This window comes from Homalodisca vitripennis, unplaced genomic scaffold (genome assembly GCF_021130785.1).
Source record: "Homalodisca vitripennis isolate AUS2020 unplaced genomic scaffold, UT_GWSS_2.1 ScUCBcl_8820;HRSCAF=17087, whole genome shotgun sequence".
Lineage (NCBI taxonomy): Eukaryota > Metazoa > Arthropoda > Insecta > Hemiptera > Cicadellidae > Homalodisca > Homalodisca vitripennis.
Genome location: NW_025784936.1, coordinates 3,694 through 22,765, shown reverse-complemented (window position 1 = coordinate 22,765; position 19,072 = coordinate 3,694). Strand labels below are relative to the sequence as shown.

Below are 19,072 nucleotides of genomic sequence, written 5' to 3'. Positions count from 1 at the left end.
TATTGATTATGTAAAGAGGTAATAAAACTACTGTGGCAACTGTAGGCTGGTAAAGAAATTCAAGTTATCAAGTTCGATATACTGTTATTAGAGAAATTTGTTGGGTATGATACCCAGAAAATAAGGTGCATCAATATTCCACTGCTGTTGGTGCTGATGCTGGTGGAAGTCACGAAAGGAATGATGATCTACAGGAAACAGTTAATGATTTAATTTTCTCAATAATATAAAGGAAAGTTTACACTGGTTGTTCTTATCACATTGCAGTGTATTACAACTGGTATCTGGGAAAGGAATGATTTGGAATTTATTACTATTAATTAAATATAAATATTTTAATAATTAAATATAAATTTAATTGAATAAGAGTTTTTTTAAACAGGTTAGATAAGATGTACACGAGTAATGAAATATTAAAATACATATTAGAATTTTGAAGAATATATTATTAAACTAAATTAATGAAAAGGATACATAATTGAGTGATGAAGATAAGTTAATACTGTAAACAGTATTGAAGTAAAAGGAATCTTATACAAGGAAGGAAGTGAATTAGATTTATAATTCATTAGGGGACAATTACTGTAATAATTAAGATAGGAAATTAATGAGACATTGCAAGAATACACTTACCAAACTGACTTTTAACTTTCATCTGAGTTTTCCTGTGGGCAGGGATATCAGACAGATGTGTTAACGGTATCCCCTCAGTGGACAATTCCTGAACAAAAAAAATTGTACATGTTAAAATGTGTGATGACAATTTAATTTTATGAAAAATGCCTTTGTTAGTATACAATATCTTTGTAAGGTTACTGATAGGTAAATATAATGACTACTTAGTTACAGAAAATACTATTACGTTAATTTATATTTAACCCCATCTTGAAGAGCATAACATCAGTTTGATCTACAGTTCTTCACTGTACCATTAGTTTTTGTATTAATTTTTTAACTTTAAATAGATCCATCTTTTATTATGAGTTGGGGTGTGTTGAATAGAATAATTTTACTTTTTTAATTTATGATACTAATTTTTTTACGATTTTTCCTTATATTAGATAAAACAAAACAATGGAGTCATAAACTTGACTTTAGCACATAGCACAATTTGTTGACGCTATTGTGCTGAAGACATAGTAACATATCAACCATGTGTTTGGTCACATTTAATTATCGGGTAATATTACAAAAATGTAACATGTTCATTTCCCATGATTACGCCTCTGTAGGAGTACATGTGTAGTAAACTCAACACACATACTTACACTATAGAGAACGTTTCTCCAGAACACAGTAACTCCCAAACTCAAAATCAAATAAATAAAAAACAAAACTGACTTTAGTTAACTGACATAAGTTAACTGTGACTTCCACATTGATTTACTGTGACTGACAATATTCTAATCAGCTAAACCAATTGGGAGGAAGCAAGTGTGAATGTAGAAATGCGTTTACACACGACTTGATCACCAAAAGATGTATTTAGGCGTCAGTAGCATTGAATGAGTTCATAAAATAATCTTTATATACTCAAAATAAATGATTGAAATTAGTAAAGATAAATCAAAGTAAACCATTACTATATATTACCTTAAGAAACCACAAATATGAGGTGATAAATCACAATTTGTGGTCTCATAGTATTCCACAAATTAAAGATTTCAAATGCCAAATAAAGAAAATTATCACTTACAAATAAAATAAATTTAGGTTCAAATAGGCAATAACATTTTAAAGAATTCATAAACCATTAATCCAGTAAAAGGAAAATCTCAAGAAAAAATATTACCCTTAATACAAGTAATCATACAAAACACCAATAAATTGATTTCTGAGTTTATAATGGAGTAATTTGTATGTATTATAGAGAAATGGTTAACTGTTACTTAGTGAGACATTAAAAAATTCCAAAATGAATTAATTTATTTAACCTCACCATAAATTATTGATGTACTGAACTATATTTTTTAGGCACACCCATTCTTTTCACATACAAATAACAACAAGTTAGGTTTGCAGTAAAAACTATTTTTTAAATATTGTAGAAAAATTGCTTAAACCCGTTTGACGGTTAAGAGCAGTAAGAGAGTAAACTAAAAAGTGAAGTCTTTCATTGTAAAATAAAACAATTACTTACCTCTGTACTACATATCCTGTACTCCAGTCTATCTCCACTGCCTCCTGAATTTTCTGATAACTTGTCACCTTGCTTTGAAAATCATTTTGCGTCCACCAGACTTCTTGTCAGAGCGGTTTAATTTAATAACAGCTTTCAAAGTACCCGTATAATTATCATTAGGCCGCTTGGGTTTTTTCTTCAACACTATGGAGTGATTGTAGTCCTAAGGCACTGAGTAATTCCTTTGAAGGTCTCTCTTCTGTACTTCCTTCAATACTCGATTTCCTTATGAGCTTACTTTGATTAGATTCCCCTATTTGATTTCCTGTCTCTAAATTAAAAGATGCTGTAAAACTACTACACTGAGCTGGAGAACAAGTATTCCTTTCATTCACAGTAACTTCTGTGCAATTTATAATTTCTTCATCTACCATGCTATTCTTAGGAATGTCTCCAGTTTTAGTCAAGCTTTCATCTTTGGGTTCAGAAATTGTCATTGTTCTTGTCGCTGAATCAGTTTCTAATGATGCTGACATAAGTTCTGACAAATTTGAGTTGCTATCACTTGTAGATGATTCTTCAGTACTTTCTGGCACTTTGTCATGATTATCAAGATCAATTTCCATATTGTTTGTAAAACAATCTTCAATTTTGCTATTTTCAGAATGATTTGACAGGACAGACATCTTTTTATTAATATCAATGGATGCAAAACTTGTTTTAATATTTTCACTTATATCAACAGCCAATTTTTTGCCAGCACTTTCATCTTCTGGTTTCATTATGTAATCCATGTCAACTTTTCCATTTTCTTCTGTAAGAGTCGATTGGGGTTTGTTATCTAAATTACTCATCTTGGAGTTTTTATCAAGGCAAATAAACTCTTCTGTATTTGATAATTCTTCAAGGCACTTGTTTTCAGCAACCTTATCTTCTGCTGAAAGAGTAACTTGATTGGAAGGACAACTGGATTTTATTTCAATGTTATCATTTACAATGACCAAAGATTTTGCATTCTCTTCATTAAACTGGCAAGCTAGAGGAATCGGACTTACAAAAACTGTCAATTAATGATAAAATCTTTTCATCAGATACAAGATCTCTATCATTATACCCTTGCTTGCTCAATTTTTCATCGATTTCGTCAAACATTGAATCTATAGAGTCATCCTTTGTAGTGATACTTTCACTACTGTCCTCATCATTCTTCTTAAGATCTACATTCTTATCAGTTGCATTTACAGAATTACCATCTATTAAGACTTTAGAGTTATTGCTCTGAGAATCACACAATTCTGACTCTTTAACAGAATCTAGCTCTTCATTATTTGAAGCATTTCTTGTTTCAACATCAGGCTCTTGCAAATCTGATTTAGTAATCAAATTTTCGCTTGATGAATCTATTGTTGGGATTGTAAAAGATATGGGTTCCTTACTGAGTATATTTTCTAGAGGAACTGTACGTATTGCATGGCTTGTTTCTGACGAAGATGCTACAGAATGTTCAGGTGAACTTTTCATAGGAGATTCTTCTAAAGCTAATGAAAAATCTACTAACGATTCATTATTTGTATTCACAATTTCACTTTTAACATTACATTGATCATCTGATTTGACAACTATGTCATTTGCAGAATACATACTTTTTTCATTAGTCTCTACAGACCTAGCTAAGGTGTTCAAATTATCACCTACTTCATCCGATTTTTCAGTTGTAGAATTATCTAGTCCATTTTTTTCAGATGTACTAGCAGCATCCTCTAGTTTTACACGTACATCATTGACTGTATCACCAGTATTTAAGGAACTTTTTGAATTACACTCTAAATTTACGGATCCATCTTTCTCTTTCAAAAGCTCTTCAATAGCAACAGCATCAGATTCAGCTTTATCAACATTTTTTCCAATTGACCTTGTTGATCTTCTAACCCATAACCCACCGGCAGTTTTACGTTTGTAACGCTTCATATCTTGTTTAGGAGATTTCGAATTCTCTTCAGTCCAGTCTGATGAGTCTAATGAACAATCTGAATCTTTAACACTTGAGTCAGATTGTGTGACTAGCTTATTGCGTGACAAAACAAGTCTTTTGCGACCTCGCCCAAACTTTTTTGGTCCCAAGTCTAATTTACATTGAGGAGAAGATGAATTATTGCTTTGACCATTACTGTCTGAACTACTGCTTGAAGTTTTTATTTTATTTTTTGTTTTTGTATCATTCTTAAAAACATTAGAATTTGAGTCTCTTGGTTCAATGGTTTTCATCTTCAGTCTCATCAATTTCAACTTTTATTTTAATCAATCCTGCACTGACATCCTCATCATCACATTGCTTCAATGAGTTTTCATTTTCATAAAAGCTAAGTTCACTTGTAGTTAAAAAACTAGAATTTTGATCGGAGAAAGAATCATTCATTTCTTTCTTTACCCTTTCCATGCCTCTCTTTTTTTTCTTTATACCATCTAAGCCTTCAATTAAACTGGAATCGCTGCATTTCCTACGTTTACCACTTCTCATTAAACCAGTTTGTGAGTCTCTAGTGTTGTATCTTTCTGATCGCAAAGGGCCTCTTCTGATTCCTCCTCTAAAAGAGGCTTTGGTTGAACCTCTTGGTCTTCCACGACCTCTAATTACCATACCCGTGCTTTTCCAACGATCCACAATATTGCTAGGAAATTTTCTAGGTGAGCTCTTTATATCATGTAAAGCTAAAGGATGTGTCTGGGAATTAAGTGGAATTGTATGTGGATTTTTATTTTGAATTAACTGTTGTTTGACATTCTTTATAGTTTTAGTTCTTCCTTTTGCAACAATTGTTTTAACAGATTCACTTACGCTTGGTGATAGACTTTCTGGGGAGTTTTCTTTCTTTGTTACTGTACGAGAACGCTTTACATTTTCCGTTATAGGACTCTCACTAGAACTTCTTTTTACTTTTGTGATTGATCGGACTTCTCTTAAAACCTTTTTTGGAGAACCTGTTTTACTATTGTCTGCCACTTTTTTTTGCAGTCACAACTTTTAAAGTACTATTACTCCTTCCAGAAGGTCTTCCAGGTCCCCTTTTTATAGGGAATTGGGATCTTGATGATACTTTCGATCCCAACACAACTTTTTCACTTCTTCTTATTGGAGCCATTGTTACAGAATGTTGGACAGATGATACGATGTTACTATCTTGACTACTTGAAGAACTTTCTTCACTATCTTCACTCAGTGACCCATCACTGTCTTCGTTTGTATAAAGTAAAGTGTTCTGAATAGAAGATTTGTTTTTTTGAAATTAATTTGTCAATTACTGTAGGCTTGATATTAAAGAATAATGTCTTATTTTTGGAATTCAGCTGAGCTAGCATTGCCTTCCCTCTTTTTAAATGAATCAGAAGTGATAATTTTTGTTCTATTCTACAAGCCTTCCTGCTGGAAGGCTCTCGTGTTTCAATATTTTCAATCCTATTACTGATAAAGTCTTCATCTGTTTTTGTTTTCTTTCCTCTTCAAACTAAATTAATATTTTGCAACTTAATGCATGTAGAAAAATTGCAGTCGTGCGGATAAAGTTTATACCTAAAACAAACAATCATTTATTACACAATATCATAACATTATGCTAATTTAATTTACTTTTCCTGGATGAGAAATACTTTCATATCTGAAAAACGTTATGCTAATTTTTTATGACTTACTTTTCATTAACCCTTTCCGGGCCAGGCGGCAATTTATTGTCTCCTTAATATTCGTCGTTTTCTTAAATAAATACGACGTCAAATGATTAAAGTTTTATGTTTTTTTATTCCCTAGAATATTTGTAGATAATTAATATGAATATAATTTTTATTTTGGAAGTCTATGCATTTTTATTTCGTAATTGTCATGTGACATTATCAGCTGACTTGATCTTTCGTTGTTAATTCTTTATGCTTTAGTGTAATCGTACTATTGTATGCTGGATTCTTCTTCATTATTTTATTTTGTGGTTGTAAATATTAGTAGTTTTAGTTGTTATGTGCTTAGCTATTGTGTGAAGTAGTTACAATGACTGACAATTTGCGAAGGAGTGAAATTGTAAATAGCATATTTGTAAATAGAAAAAGTGTAAATAAATTTCAAATAAAATTGTGTAAATATTTCTTGGTAAGTAGTGTTTTTTAACTGTATTGAAACTGTTTATGGATCCTACAATCATCTGTTTACTGGTACATCCATAATGTGAATATTTATTTTAAGTTTCTTGCAGTGTAAGAGTGAGTTGCTTTTACACTTATAAAATGTTGCGAAGTACAATTATGCGTATTTATACAAAATGTGTCATAAAAAATTTATTTATTAGAGAAATAACACAAAATTTTTGTAATGTAATTATAATATAATAAAGTAGCTTCCCACAGTAAAATTATTTTTCCTTTTTCAGTTATTTGCAAAAAAATATAAATTTTTTGTAATGTAATCTATTAAAACTTTTTTTTTATTTTAACCCTTTGAGTGCCACAGCGTCGCTAATTTTGACGCTACGAAAAGTGCATAAAGTGCCAGCGTCGCCAATTTTGACGTTTCGTATTTCGATAGTATTTTATATAGTACAAGATTATTTGGGCCAAATAATCAGACGGCTGTATTCAATAGGTTCCAAACTATCAATAAATACGAGTTTTATGTTGTTTCCCTACTATTTTATCTGTGAAACTTATGTTGTTTGGGTACTTATCAAGAAGCCACTATTTTTGGACGAGTTTTCCTTATCGGGGACAAAATAAATTACATTGTTAAAAACAACTGACTTTAATTAACCTATTTTGGAATGTACAAGTTATTACGACAATCAATTAAATCAAAAACTATAAGAACAACGTTTCATTATTCGGAAATGTCAGGTCATTCGTGTGTCTATTTGGAGACGATTTGGAGATAAGAAGTATGACTCATCGAGTATTTTTCTATTCATTATGGAAGAAGGAACGTATAATGAAGTTTATTTTGATCTCTGATAAGGAAAACTCGTCCAAAAATAGTGGGCTGTGATAAGTACCTGTACGATGATTCTGTCTTACAGTCACGCGACGTAGCGGGCGAGTACCGTGTTGCGTAACGGCCTTTCTTGTTGTTTATGTGCCGATAACCAAGCATTCGAGTTAATACAAAATAAAATAGTAACTTATGTAGTATTTTACTGTATTTCTTTACAAAAGTAATGTATGATTTGAGTTGTGTTCAAGCAAAAAACGTGAATTTTCAGTGTAAATATTATTAGGGTTATTATTTAGTAAATGTAAACTTTTATGTAAATATGTTAGCAAGTATTAGTTTCTAAATTTACTAATCATAATTATTTGTGTTGTATTAATGTTTTATTAGATTTATTGGGAAAACTACATCATTACTAAGTAATTTCTAAACTCTGACAAATGAAGTACAGTTTATAAAATGTCGGTAACGGGCAGCATTTTGTTAATACATATAATGCCATATTTTTAAAATTCTATAATAAGATATTACACATGGGTTTTATTTATAATCATATGGCCTTTATCATGGTATAAAGAAAAAAAATCTTAAAAATACCGTATACACACAAATTAGGTCGAAACTTCACTTTTTATACAAAAGTAAAAAACTTTTTTTATAAATACTGAAATTTTTTAATTTTTTTAAATTAAATTTTATATGTAACGATATGTATCATATTCTGCATTTAATAAGAAAAAAAACAACAACAAAATGATGGAAATCTGTTTGGTAGTTATTTTACAACAGCTTTTTTCCCAAAAGCTTACAAATATGCGAAAAAACAGCGTGGCACTTTATGCATATGCCTTCGGAAAGTACCCGTGGCACTCAAAGGGTTAAATTACTTAAAAATACAGCTATATATTTTTTTGTTTTTAGTATAATAAATATATACGAGTAATTTGGTGCAACTTTTAGATCATTCTCTAATTTTTATGAAAACTTATAGATTTTAATATAAGAGACTGCCAATTTTAGCCTGGCACTTTTGACTAGTCACAAGGGGATATGAGATGTGAAAAAATTTTGCAACATCTCATATTTGCTCCTGGCCCTGAAAGGGTTAATAAATTAAAGACAGAAAATGCAGAATAACTTACTATACAACAGAACCGAGAATGTAACTTGTAATCACAGTCCTGTAATAATTAAGCGAGCGATAATAAATATGTGGAAGCAAGTATTGTAATTTAGGGTTAAATGGTTATTAATAGAAATTATATTTTAAATTGTGTAACTATTTCTATTTAAAAAAATTCAAATAAATAAATGTTAATTGTTAAACTTTACTGTTTTTAGAACTTCAAAATTAACCAAAGCTAAGCTGATACCTAGAATAATACCTTAAATAGGCATTCCACCTGAATAGAAATAAGATTAGTATTTAGTATATGCTAACTTGAGATTTTATTGTAGTATCGATAAATTAATCAGCATAAAAATAGATAGTAAATACAAGTTTAATATACATATAATAACCATAGACGTGTTAGCTAACCAATTTTGGTCTTTCAAACATGCTCTCACATTTAACTAACTACAGTACACTCCATCAATGTAATGATGTGAACTATGCACCAATGGATCATAGCTATAGTTCTTTCCTCTTTGTTAGTGGAGATGTGACTTATTACGTCGATTGTTGCGAACATAGAAATAGAAGTATTTGTGGTTTCCCTATTTGCTATCTATCTGTACAAGAAATGAAATATTTTGAGGCAGAGTTAAGGAGCTTATAGCCCTCTCTTCCAATCAGCCTAGAGGAAGACACACACAGGTAGGTAGTGTTTATAAATGAATTATGAAATTTATTTTATTGCTAGTGTATCATGTATTTCATTCTGAGAAAAAATATACAATATAACATATATTCATGTATATTTTACATAACTTAAACTATTACCAAACATTATGTTTACACCTGTTATTTATCATCTATATACATATCTGGTTTTTATATTGTAGCTTAAGGTCCCAGGTATATATAATAAAGCGTATATTTCTAGAAATTAGAAGAAGTTAAATATAATATTTCCCACAATAACTTCATTTTATAAGCCTCCAAATGTTAGACATATTTGTCCAAAAATATTTGCATAGCCTATATCATTTAACAAAATATTTGAAACTTCTTTATGACATATGGTAGTTCAATTCCACATATTATTCTTCACTTCATTTTATAAAACTTCATATGTATTGCTCCGTATTTGAATTTGTAGAATTTTCTTTTACCCTGGTGTGATACTCCAGAAGGTCCTGACACTATGACTGCCTCTTAAAGGAGCAATATATAATAAAGGAATTATTTTATGTCTAGAGTATTAAATATTTGATAGGACCACTACTGGTTATTATCTGCTATTTTTCAGTTGGAACAAACTATGCAAAATACAGCTACATAACACACAAAATTAATTATAAACAAAACAAAGTAAAAAAACTTTACTGAACTCCAACCTCCTTGTCTGATATAATGAATCATCTTAGCTGTAAGAAATAAATATGTAGCTGAGTGACTGATCAAGTATTAGCTCAAGAGTGTGTTGAAACTGAAAACTGATATGTCAATATTAGGAATCAAGGAGTCCAACATAAGCAAAACAGTAGATTAGGCATTTATTATTTCTAACTGTAAATACATTTTTTTTAATCTGATCCTCTTTATATATTAAAATGTATTATTTATATATAAACCACCACTCCTTACACTAGAAAAATCCGCACCAACAATTTTTAATTTTTCAATGAAAATTGTATGTGAGTGCTAAGGGTTATTAAAAAAATATATTAAAACTACGATACAATATATTAAAATTGTGTTTCGTTACTAATATTTCAAATTACTCAACTGTTTCAATTTATGTAACTTATTTCAATTTATATACACCCAAGTTTTAAAGTTAGGCCTCGTCATACGATTTTCTTGAATTTCTTCTTCGCCAATTTCACTATTAATTTTGCACAAAATATCATCATCAAATTATGGTCATCAGATCAGACTTCAGTGCCAACCCATACTTCTGGTAAAACAACAAGAACATCCCTCGTGATAGTACCTAAGTTCAAGTTCAGATCAAATGAGCGCTCCGCAACTATTTAATTTTAATACTAAACAGTAACTATTTCAGCCACAATAATAATACATACACATGTATTTACCTACTTATACAGTCTAATAAATAATAGTAGAAAGAGACAAAGTGACCTCCTTCTCACTGGCATTGCTTCTGTTTGGTAGGCAGAAAACATGAAACTGATCGTCTTATGACACATTAAGTCAAACAAAGTCTGTTCTTTCAGGTCCACAGTAAGAAAAACTTAAAAAAATAGTGGCCTCTGGACAATACCAAAGTACCCACACTTCCATAGTTAATCATAAATCTTGGTTACTATTTTGTATTAATTGTAAGGAATGACAAATAAAGCAATCGTAATTAAAACATGGGATTGTTGTCCCATATTTTCGTCAAATTACATTTTTTTTTTCTAGCCTCAACATTAGCTATTCTGTCTTGGAAGTACACTGATTTATCATGTCTGTATATGGATTGGATCTCCCCGGGACTTGTACACGTTATTTCTCAGTTACAGAGCTGAGATTACCCATTAGTCTATATGGTGGAGGACATTAGAATTTTAAGGCATCAAAATATTAATTTAACGAACAATAAAGATTTTTCAATGTTAAATATTTGAAACAATAAAATAAAAAGCTTTAAAACACTACATTCACCTTCCTTAGGAAACTTGGCAGTTATGAAACTGAATTATGATAACATTTTAGTGTTAATAATATAAATATTAGGCCTGTAGGTATTTAATTTTCATTCTTGTCATTTCTTTGCTGTTGTTTATGTAATAGTGCAGTCATTGAAGCGAAAAATACGGTCTTACCTCCGAATTTTTTTACTGTGAACCGATTTGCATGAAATTTTGGAATTAGGCTCATCTTACCCTTAACTTCAAAAGTGAAAATGATCTGAACTCCGCCTATTATTTTTAAGGGGTGTATCAACCCCTTAATGGAAAAATCGACATTGAGCCACTTTATCGCTACAAAACATGTTTAATAGTAAGTGGTGAAATTGTAAAGTGTTTTCTAACACAATTACCTCATATTAAAATCATTTTCAACCCCTTGAAAATCTTACAACCCTTGAAAACAACCCCTAAATTGAAAAAATCACAAAAAAATACTTTGGTATGACATAAAAAGATGTAAGTATAGAGTAAGTAATATTTTATATTTTCTATAATAATTATCAAATTTTTAACCCCCTTTCAACCCTTGAAATCTACCTCTTGATAAAAAATTGTTAAAAAATTGTTTTGATAAAATGAAAAGGATTTAAATATTATTCCACACTCTCGAAAATGATTATCATATTCTTAAGCTTTTCTACCCTTAAAACCCCAAAATTAAAACCGTAAATATATATGATTACATATTTCAAAATAATTTAATTTAGAGTAAAAATTTGCCATTTATTGAATAATATATTTACAAATTTTATAAAATTCACTCAAATGTGTTATATATACATATAAGATCGTTGGTATGTATTCATGCCTACGTTTCCAAACTATATGAGCCATATTATGTATATATATACACATTACAATAGTTTTGGATCTCTATTATACTGCGTACTTTCACATTGCTCCAAATATTCACAGTCCGAAATTTTCAGTTACTAAGCAGAAAAAAATATGATAAGTTTTTTGACCATAACTCCTTCAATTTTCATGCTATCACAATTTTAAAAAACCATTTTAAAGGTAATTAAAAGAGCTACAACATCCTTCATTGCAATATATAGTAAAAAACCTTTTTCTCAAACGGTGAAGGGTTAAAGGGCTTAAGAGAGGCTGTGATTGCGCTGCCACGCGCTCTTTAAACAATCATATTTCCGTCAATTTTTGTTTGAAAGAAAAATCTAAAAATTCAAATTGTTTGTCAGAAATATACCTACATTTTTCATCCCTACACTTTTATATGTATATGTCGTCATTTTTTAGATATTATGAAAAAAGGTGGTTTTAAAAAAATTTGAATCTTTTTTTAATCGTGACTTTTTTGAAAAATATGTGTCCTGAAGCAGCCAAACTGATAAAATCTATCAAAATCTTCATAATAAAGTAGATTCTAGGCGGAATACGGTTAATTTTAATTTTGGTGGAAATGGCACTTATGAAACCCATTGATTTCAAAGAAAAAACATTAGGTGCTCCTCTTATTTGCAATACAGCTCACTTATTTTACGTGCAAAAGACTTTTAATAGTGCTCATTTTAAAGCTTATTTCAAGCACTATAAAACTCTTTTTTATTAGAATGCCTAAAATGCATCTGCTCGCCGCTAGATGGCATTGACCACATCGATTAAATTTCAGACAAAATAAAAAACGGCTTTGATTTTTAATATCTAGCTTAATATTGCACTTAGAGTACTTTATAAAAAACCAAATGGTTCATTGTTGTACCTGCTACAATTGTGTTCGTTATACAATTTTCGATAAAACGTATATTTTTGGAGATATTTGCAAAAAAACCGATGAAAAACGTAAAAAAATTGCGAATTTTCAATTGCCAATAACTTGAAAAGTATTGGATTTTTCGAAAAACGTTATTGATGATTTTTTGCTTAAAATTAGGCCTTCTATCGATACCCGAGGTTATTTGGAAAAAAATAAATTCACCCCCGAGAAGGGGTGGCAACCACCCCCAGGGTGGTTGCGGAGTTCAAATCATTTTCACTTTTGAATTTAAGGGTAAGATGAACCTAATTCCAAAATTTTATGCAATTCGGTTCACAGTAAAAAAATTCGGAGCAATAATGCTTCAATGACTGCACTATAATTGGTTAGTTTGTTTTTTATCTTTATTGTTGCAAATATGTAATATTATTTGAAGTTATTAATTAATTAAGTGGTATAAACATGTTTTGAATGTATTTCTTTTCCACAGGAGTGACATAGTTAAACAAATAATTAGTGTTTTGTTTCAAAATAAACCAAGTTTCGTAATCTATATAGGCCTAGGTTAGGAGTGTTTAGTTTGTATTTTAGCATGTTTTATTTATTTTCTATGTTGAATTTTACCAATATTATATGCATTATAAATGGATAGAAACTATTTAGATCAATCTAGTGATATGCGAGTTGTTAGACCAATGAAAAAGTGAAACAGTAGACCATGACAGCGGTGATGAATCTGATTAGGCCTAGCGTAATATTTCAGTGCCCCAATCAAAACTAGGTTATAATTGTACATTTTTTGTAAATGAATACATTTTTATAACAATTAGGGATCTGTTCACAATACAGAATGTTTAGTGGATAAATAAAATTTTATTTTTTCTAATGAGATGAAAATTTGAACATAGGTTCTAACTTTAAAGTTTGACATGTAAGAAAATTTATGCTTTTTGGATTCATAAATATGCGTTATGCTACATAATGTTGTAGCTTTACTTTTTATTGATAAATTATATGTTATTGCTAACTCTAGATGTGATATAATACTGTTTCATGTAAGGAATAACTATTATTGTTGTAATATAGTATGTTGCCAAGGTAGACCCTAATTTAAATTTTCATTAAAATGCTCTGTTGCAAGTTTTACCAATATAAAATTAAAAATTTAATAAATAAGTCCATTGAACTATATATTTTCTCAAACTAAAGAAATAAATCATTTTTTATATTTTTATAATTTTGATTTAGTACAAATACACCACTTCTGTATGTATGGTCCCACCTCCGTAAAACAAAAACATATATATAAGTTTTTAAAAACAAACAAAAATAAATTTACTTACAAAAGTAGGCATAAGTTAGATAAAATACATATTTTAATGAAAAAATATTGTATGACAATGCATAACCAAATAACGGTACTTTGGGATTATACCGACCACACCAGTATGAAGAACACAAAAATATAAATTTATAGAAACAAACATGATAGAACGAAAAAACAACTCTTTAATTACAAAATTACAAGCATTTCCAGGTATTGTGATCGGTATTGTTGTCGCTGTTATCTTATCTTTCTCGAGAATCCTGATTACGGCAGGCCGCGCGGCATCACATGATTTGCACGGTACATAATTGCCTTTCCATTACAATTCAATTTATATTTCTGATCAGACCCTCTAGAATTTGATATTTTACTGATAGGTACTATCTGGAGGGATGTTCTTCTTTCTTTGACATCAGCGCGGGCTTCGGCAGTCCGCGCTGATGGCCGGAGGCACTCGCATTTTGGGTGGCGGAGTGTGATCAATAATAAAAACAAGTTTTTTCAATAAAGAGTTTAGTTTTAGTTTGGTAATGTTTGTTTTTATTGAATTTTTGGTTTTGGAGAAATGTAGAGGTAAAACACAGAAGTACAACAAAGCGACTCACCAGCTGAACGGGCGGCGAGACTCTGCAATCACGTTATCTACTAGACCGCTCGACTTTGACCTCTGTCTGAGGATGGGGAGAGGTTTGCGGTAAGACAATTCCAGTTTTATATTGACGAAATATTGTTCTACGCTAATCTAGTAATCAGTAGAAGCAAAATGTCAAATAACGATTCATGTCTGGGTGTGGTCGGTATAATCCCAAAGTATCCAAATAACTGTTAGTATTTCTTATATGTTTTATAAAATACCCCTGCAAAACCTAGAAAAGTGGCCTGCCCATAGGCCTAGAGGTAATTTAGTTGCCAGTTCCTGGGTTAAGAGTTTCTTTTATGTCTTAGGTAATATGTATAAGTAAATAACAAACAAAACACCTTCTTAACTCTTAGAGTGTTCTGCAACAAAACATAATTGTTAATGTGGGTAGGGTACGATAAGTGGACCCGGTTTTTTATATTGAAATTGGCAAACAATATTATTACTTAATCATAACCATTGATACTGATTTGAACAATTAACTTAAATAATATATATCAACAGCTGTTAACACTCTCAAATTTCAATTTTACATTTAAGTAACATTTGATTATTAAAAATGCCAGTCAATTAAAAAAAAAAATACACAGCATTGCCTAGAAAGATAAGACATGTTTTTCATGGCTTCAACATGTTGGACTTGTAACGAAAAACTTACTATGTGAAATTTGTGCGAAAGAAACAACTGTAACTGTGAGAGGAGTAAATATGGTTGTCTTCAGTTTTCCTAAATTTGGTTAAGTTATAATAATTTGATCACTGTAAATATTAAATTTGCATATTTTAACTTAATTTAAAACATATGATTGTCATTGAGGACTATTGATACTTTTATATCGATTGATAGTCTAGGATTTGAGATGCGAATATTAGGTAGATCGATAATTACATTCTTCGATATAAAAAACCGGGTCCGCTTGTCGTACTCTACCCGTTAATGTGGGGAGACCATAATAAGCGGCCTACACTCGTTATTCGATTGCTATTATCAAACAATTCTATATACTATCTAACTTTTAAATGTAAAAATCATATACAATAAGAGTTATATATAAGCGTAACAAGAAAAATCTCGTACACTGCATTTTTTTAAACATGTTAAATACGGTAAAACAACACAGTAACCGCTTTTTTGAAATGGAGGAATGAATTATCCGGGAACAAATTCACATGTTGAAGCCACTTTAAACAGTCACTTGTGAGAAATATCTCACATATTTTCTTCATATTCATCGCTATTTTCAAAGTTTAGAAATATTAGTTACTTCTTGCTGTAATATTGAATTATTCCTTAGGACATAAACAATCAAACCATTCGATAATAGCAATCGAATAATGAGTGTAGGCCACTTATTAAAGTCTACCCGTTAATGTTTTAGCAAAAACTACTTTATAACAATATTTTGTCGAGACATAATTTTGGCTTATTATTAAATTGATTTAATAAAATACCATACCTACTTAAAAATAAATATAGATACTTAAATTCCCTTCATAAAACATTCTTAAATGTTCTGTTTAGTACTGAGCCTTTTGGGACTAACCTAATTCCAATGAGAAGTTTCTTACCTTTAAAGTTAACAAAAAGAAAGGATGAAATATTTTTTATCTAAATGTTAGAATTGCAACAAAAAGGTTTTACTTAAGTTTTGACTGGCCTTTAACTAGCCTATGTCAATGTGTAGTCAAATATAAATTTGACAAGCTAGCCTAGAACAGTAAATAGGTTGAGCTTAAATTGTATATTTTCAAATAGGCTTACATTATTATTAATTGCCAGTCTACAGTTTAACAGGTCATTGTAGGCTAATTTTACTTACTTCCAATATAATTTTACTTAAATATTAAATAGGTTGATTATTCGTTAGGACTTCTACTATCCCATAACTAAGGCTTTATAGTAGGATAACTTAATATTATTTAAAGGAATTATTTAGATTAACATAACAGAATTTGTTACTTAGCTATACTAAAATTTAAAACCAATGATAAAATCACACATCATTATTTTATATTACATTTATTATGAAGTAAACTCAACTCACCATCTTTCTTTACTATCGCAACAAATTGAAAAAAGGAAAGCTCTATTTAGAGAAATGTCACTATTACTAATACACACTATTTCACTTCAAAAATATTCCTCAACTACTACACTAATGAACAAGTTTGATATTATTCACTAAAATTAGTACTTTATTAAACTCTATTACACTCACAGTCACTTTATGTCCAAAAATAAACTTTAATATTTGTGTAAAGAACCACAGCCATTACGCTTTGTAACATCCATGTTGTTTAGGGTTATAACGGGACGTGACGACAATCGCTGCCATTTTAAATCTACTGTGTTATACAGAAAGCAGTGATCAAATCAGATGTTTGGGATTCTTACTGCGAAAAACAAAACATATGTTTCAGTGATGTCGGCTGATGGACAGAGATTATAAAATTCTTTGTTTTGGTTTGGTAAAAAAATCGTAAAAATAAATACATTATTCACGTTCAGTCATAATTGGAACGTGCGATGTGTTGTAGTATTTACTAAAGAATAGTGTAACTCACTCGTGATTTGGTGTTAGTGTGGTTTAGTTATCCTATTTTGTACATTTGTAGTTTAAATAAGTTTTCAAGTGTCTGTAAAACTACTTTAATTTAATGTACATTGTTAGATACCGTGTAATAAGTTAAATTGTGAATGACTCATACGAAATTTCAGATAGTTGCTTTTTAGGCCTATAGTATCTGAATGTATTGTGCAAGAAAGCAAGGAACTCACTCTGAAATCAAGTGTTAACAAAATTTTTAAACTTTCTATTATTTCTTAGATATGTAGAATCAGTCAAGTGGTTTAGACTAAGTATTATATTATTTCTCTAATTTAAAAACATTAATATAAAATCACCATAGTAAGAAATTTAAAAATTCCCTCGGTTTTTAAAAATATAATAATAAAAGTATAATAATTTATTATGATTTAAGTTATTATTCAGTAGCATTAATGGATCAGACATCAAGAAAGAAGCCTAGTTCCCCTTGGTCACATCAATCAAAAACAACACCAGCAATAATGCAATCTATTGACAATCCATCATTAATCCTAACAAGTAGAGATGCCCGCCGCAATTCAAACGCATTTAATATTGTTCCTCCAGATGTTACATTGAGTAGTGGTTGTGAGTTCCAATCACTTAAATTAGTACCAAGTCTGGATGAAAACATGATGCTCAATAGTTTCCTGTTACTTGATAAAGATGAGAAATTGCAGGTAAGAATATAGCCTACATTTTGTGTAGTGAAATCTTGGGTAGACTTTAATAAGTAGCCTACACTCGTTATTCAGAAGTTTTTATCAAATGTATTGATTGTTTCTATTAAATTAAGGGTACAGTATAATAAGCGGCCACCAACACAATCGGATTATGACTATTGATTTTAAATATCGATATTATAGAATACAACATTTGACCTATAGATATTCATAAATAATCATTGCCAGCTTTCTTTATTTAGACTAGTGATGTCATTACCAGCTGTTGTTATTTTGTTTATCTAGGAGAAGACTAGTGACAATGACAAGAACAATGATGATGAATATGCAGATATTGGCCCGTAACATTTTTTAACACTGAGTAATGTTCTAAATGGTTACAAGATAATGACCTTGCTCCTTTAAAGCGGAATTGTCCAGCTTTTTATTGATGAGATGAAAACTAGAATTAAAGATAGAAATCAAATAATGTTTCGCTGCAAGAAAAGTAAAAACAAACACAACGTGTCTAAAATTGATCTAGAGAAGACTTGTTTTGAACATTCTACATTTGGTATTATGAATATAATGAAAAATCGTGCACTATTTTAGTTGAAATAAAATAAACTATTACTTTTTTATTAATGAATATACTTTTGACAGCATCAGTACCTGCAGAAGTACCATACCGATTGGCTAAAGTAATCGTAAGTACTATGTTGCTCAAACTTCGTTTAAATAAAGGGGTAGGATACGATAAGGGGACTCGGTTTTTTATATCAAAGAATGTAGTCTTCGGTACCTAATATTCACATCTCAAATCCTAGACTATCAATCGATATAAAAGTAGTATCTATAGTCCTCAATAACAATCATATGTTTTAAATTAAAATATGAATTTAATAATTACAGTGATCAAACAAATTATTATAACCAAAATTAGGAAAACTGATTATCACTTAGAATTCAGTTTGACATTATCACTCAAAATTAGATCAAAGTAAAATCATGTTTGGAAATAAATTCAAAATTAAAATCATGTGTTTCGTTATTGACTAATGGCGGCTAGAACAGTGATGTATGTGTCTTTGTTTTGAAAAGCAGTCACATTTATCCTGGAAAAATACATAGAGTAAGTATTATATTTTGTTGCAATTATATATTAAATATTATAATTTGTAAATTATATTAATATTTATACAATAATTTCTAAGATTGAAAACTAATACAATTGTTCTTTGAAATATCT

The 19,072-nt window shown here is 29.9% G+C and overlaps 1 protein-coding gene and 1 long non-coding RNA gene across 2 annotated transcripts; both read right to left on the bottom strand.

Moving 5' to 3' along the window:
- Positions 1–590: 590 nt before the first annotated feature.
- Positions 591–3,143, bottom strand: LOC124374504. The gene is made up of 2 exons (XM_046832708.1): positions 2,141–3,143; positions 591–721 (listed from the first exon to the last, which is right to left on the bottom strand). The coding sequence occupies exon 1, from the start codon at positions 2,974–2,976 to the stop codon at positions 2,299–2,301; it is 678 nt and encodes a 225-aa protein (XP_046688664.1). The 5' UTR covers positions 2,977–3,143; the 3' UTR covers positions 591–721; positions 2,141–2,298.
- Positions 3,144–5,607: 2,464 nt separating this feature from the next.
- Positions 5,608–16,861, bottom strand: LOC124374505. The gene is made up of 2 exons (XR_006923565.1): positions 16,619–16,861; positions 5,608–5,690 (listed from the first exon to the last, which is right to left on the bottom strand). It is a non-coding gene; the product is annotated as an uncharacterized LOC124374505 (long non-coding RNA).
- Positions 16,862–19,072: the final 2,211 nt, after the last annotated feature.

Bases quoted from the DNA above. Each gene is read 5' to 3' on its own strand.
- LOC124374504 (XM_046832708.1), bottom strand. From the start codon at position 2,976: ATGAGTAATTTAGATAACAAACCCCAATCGACTCTTACAGAAGAAAAT.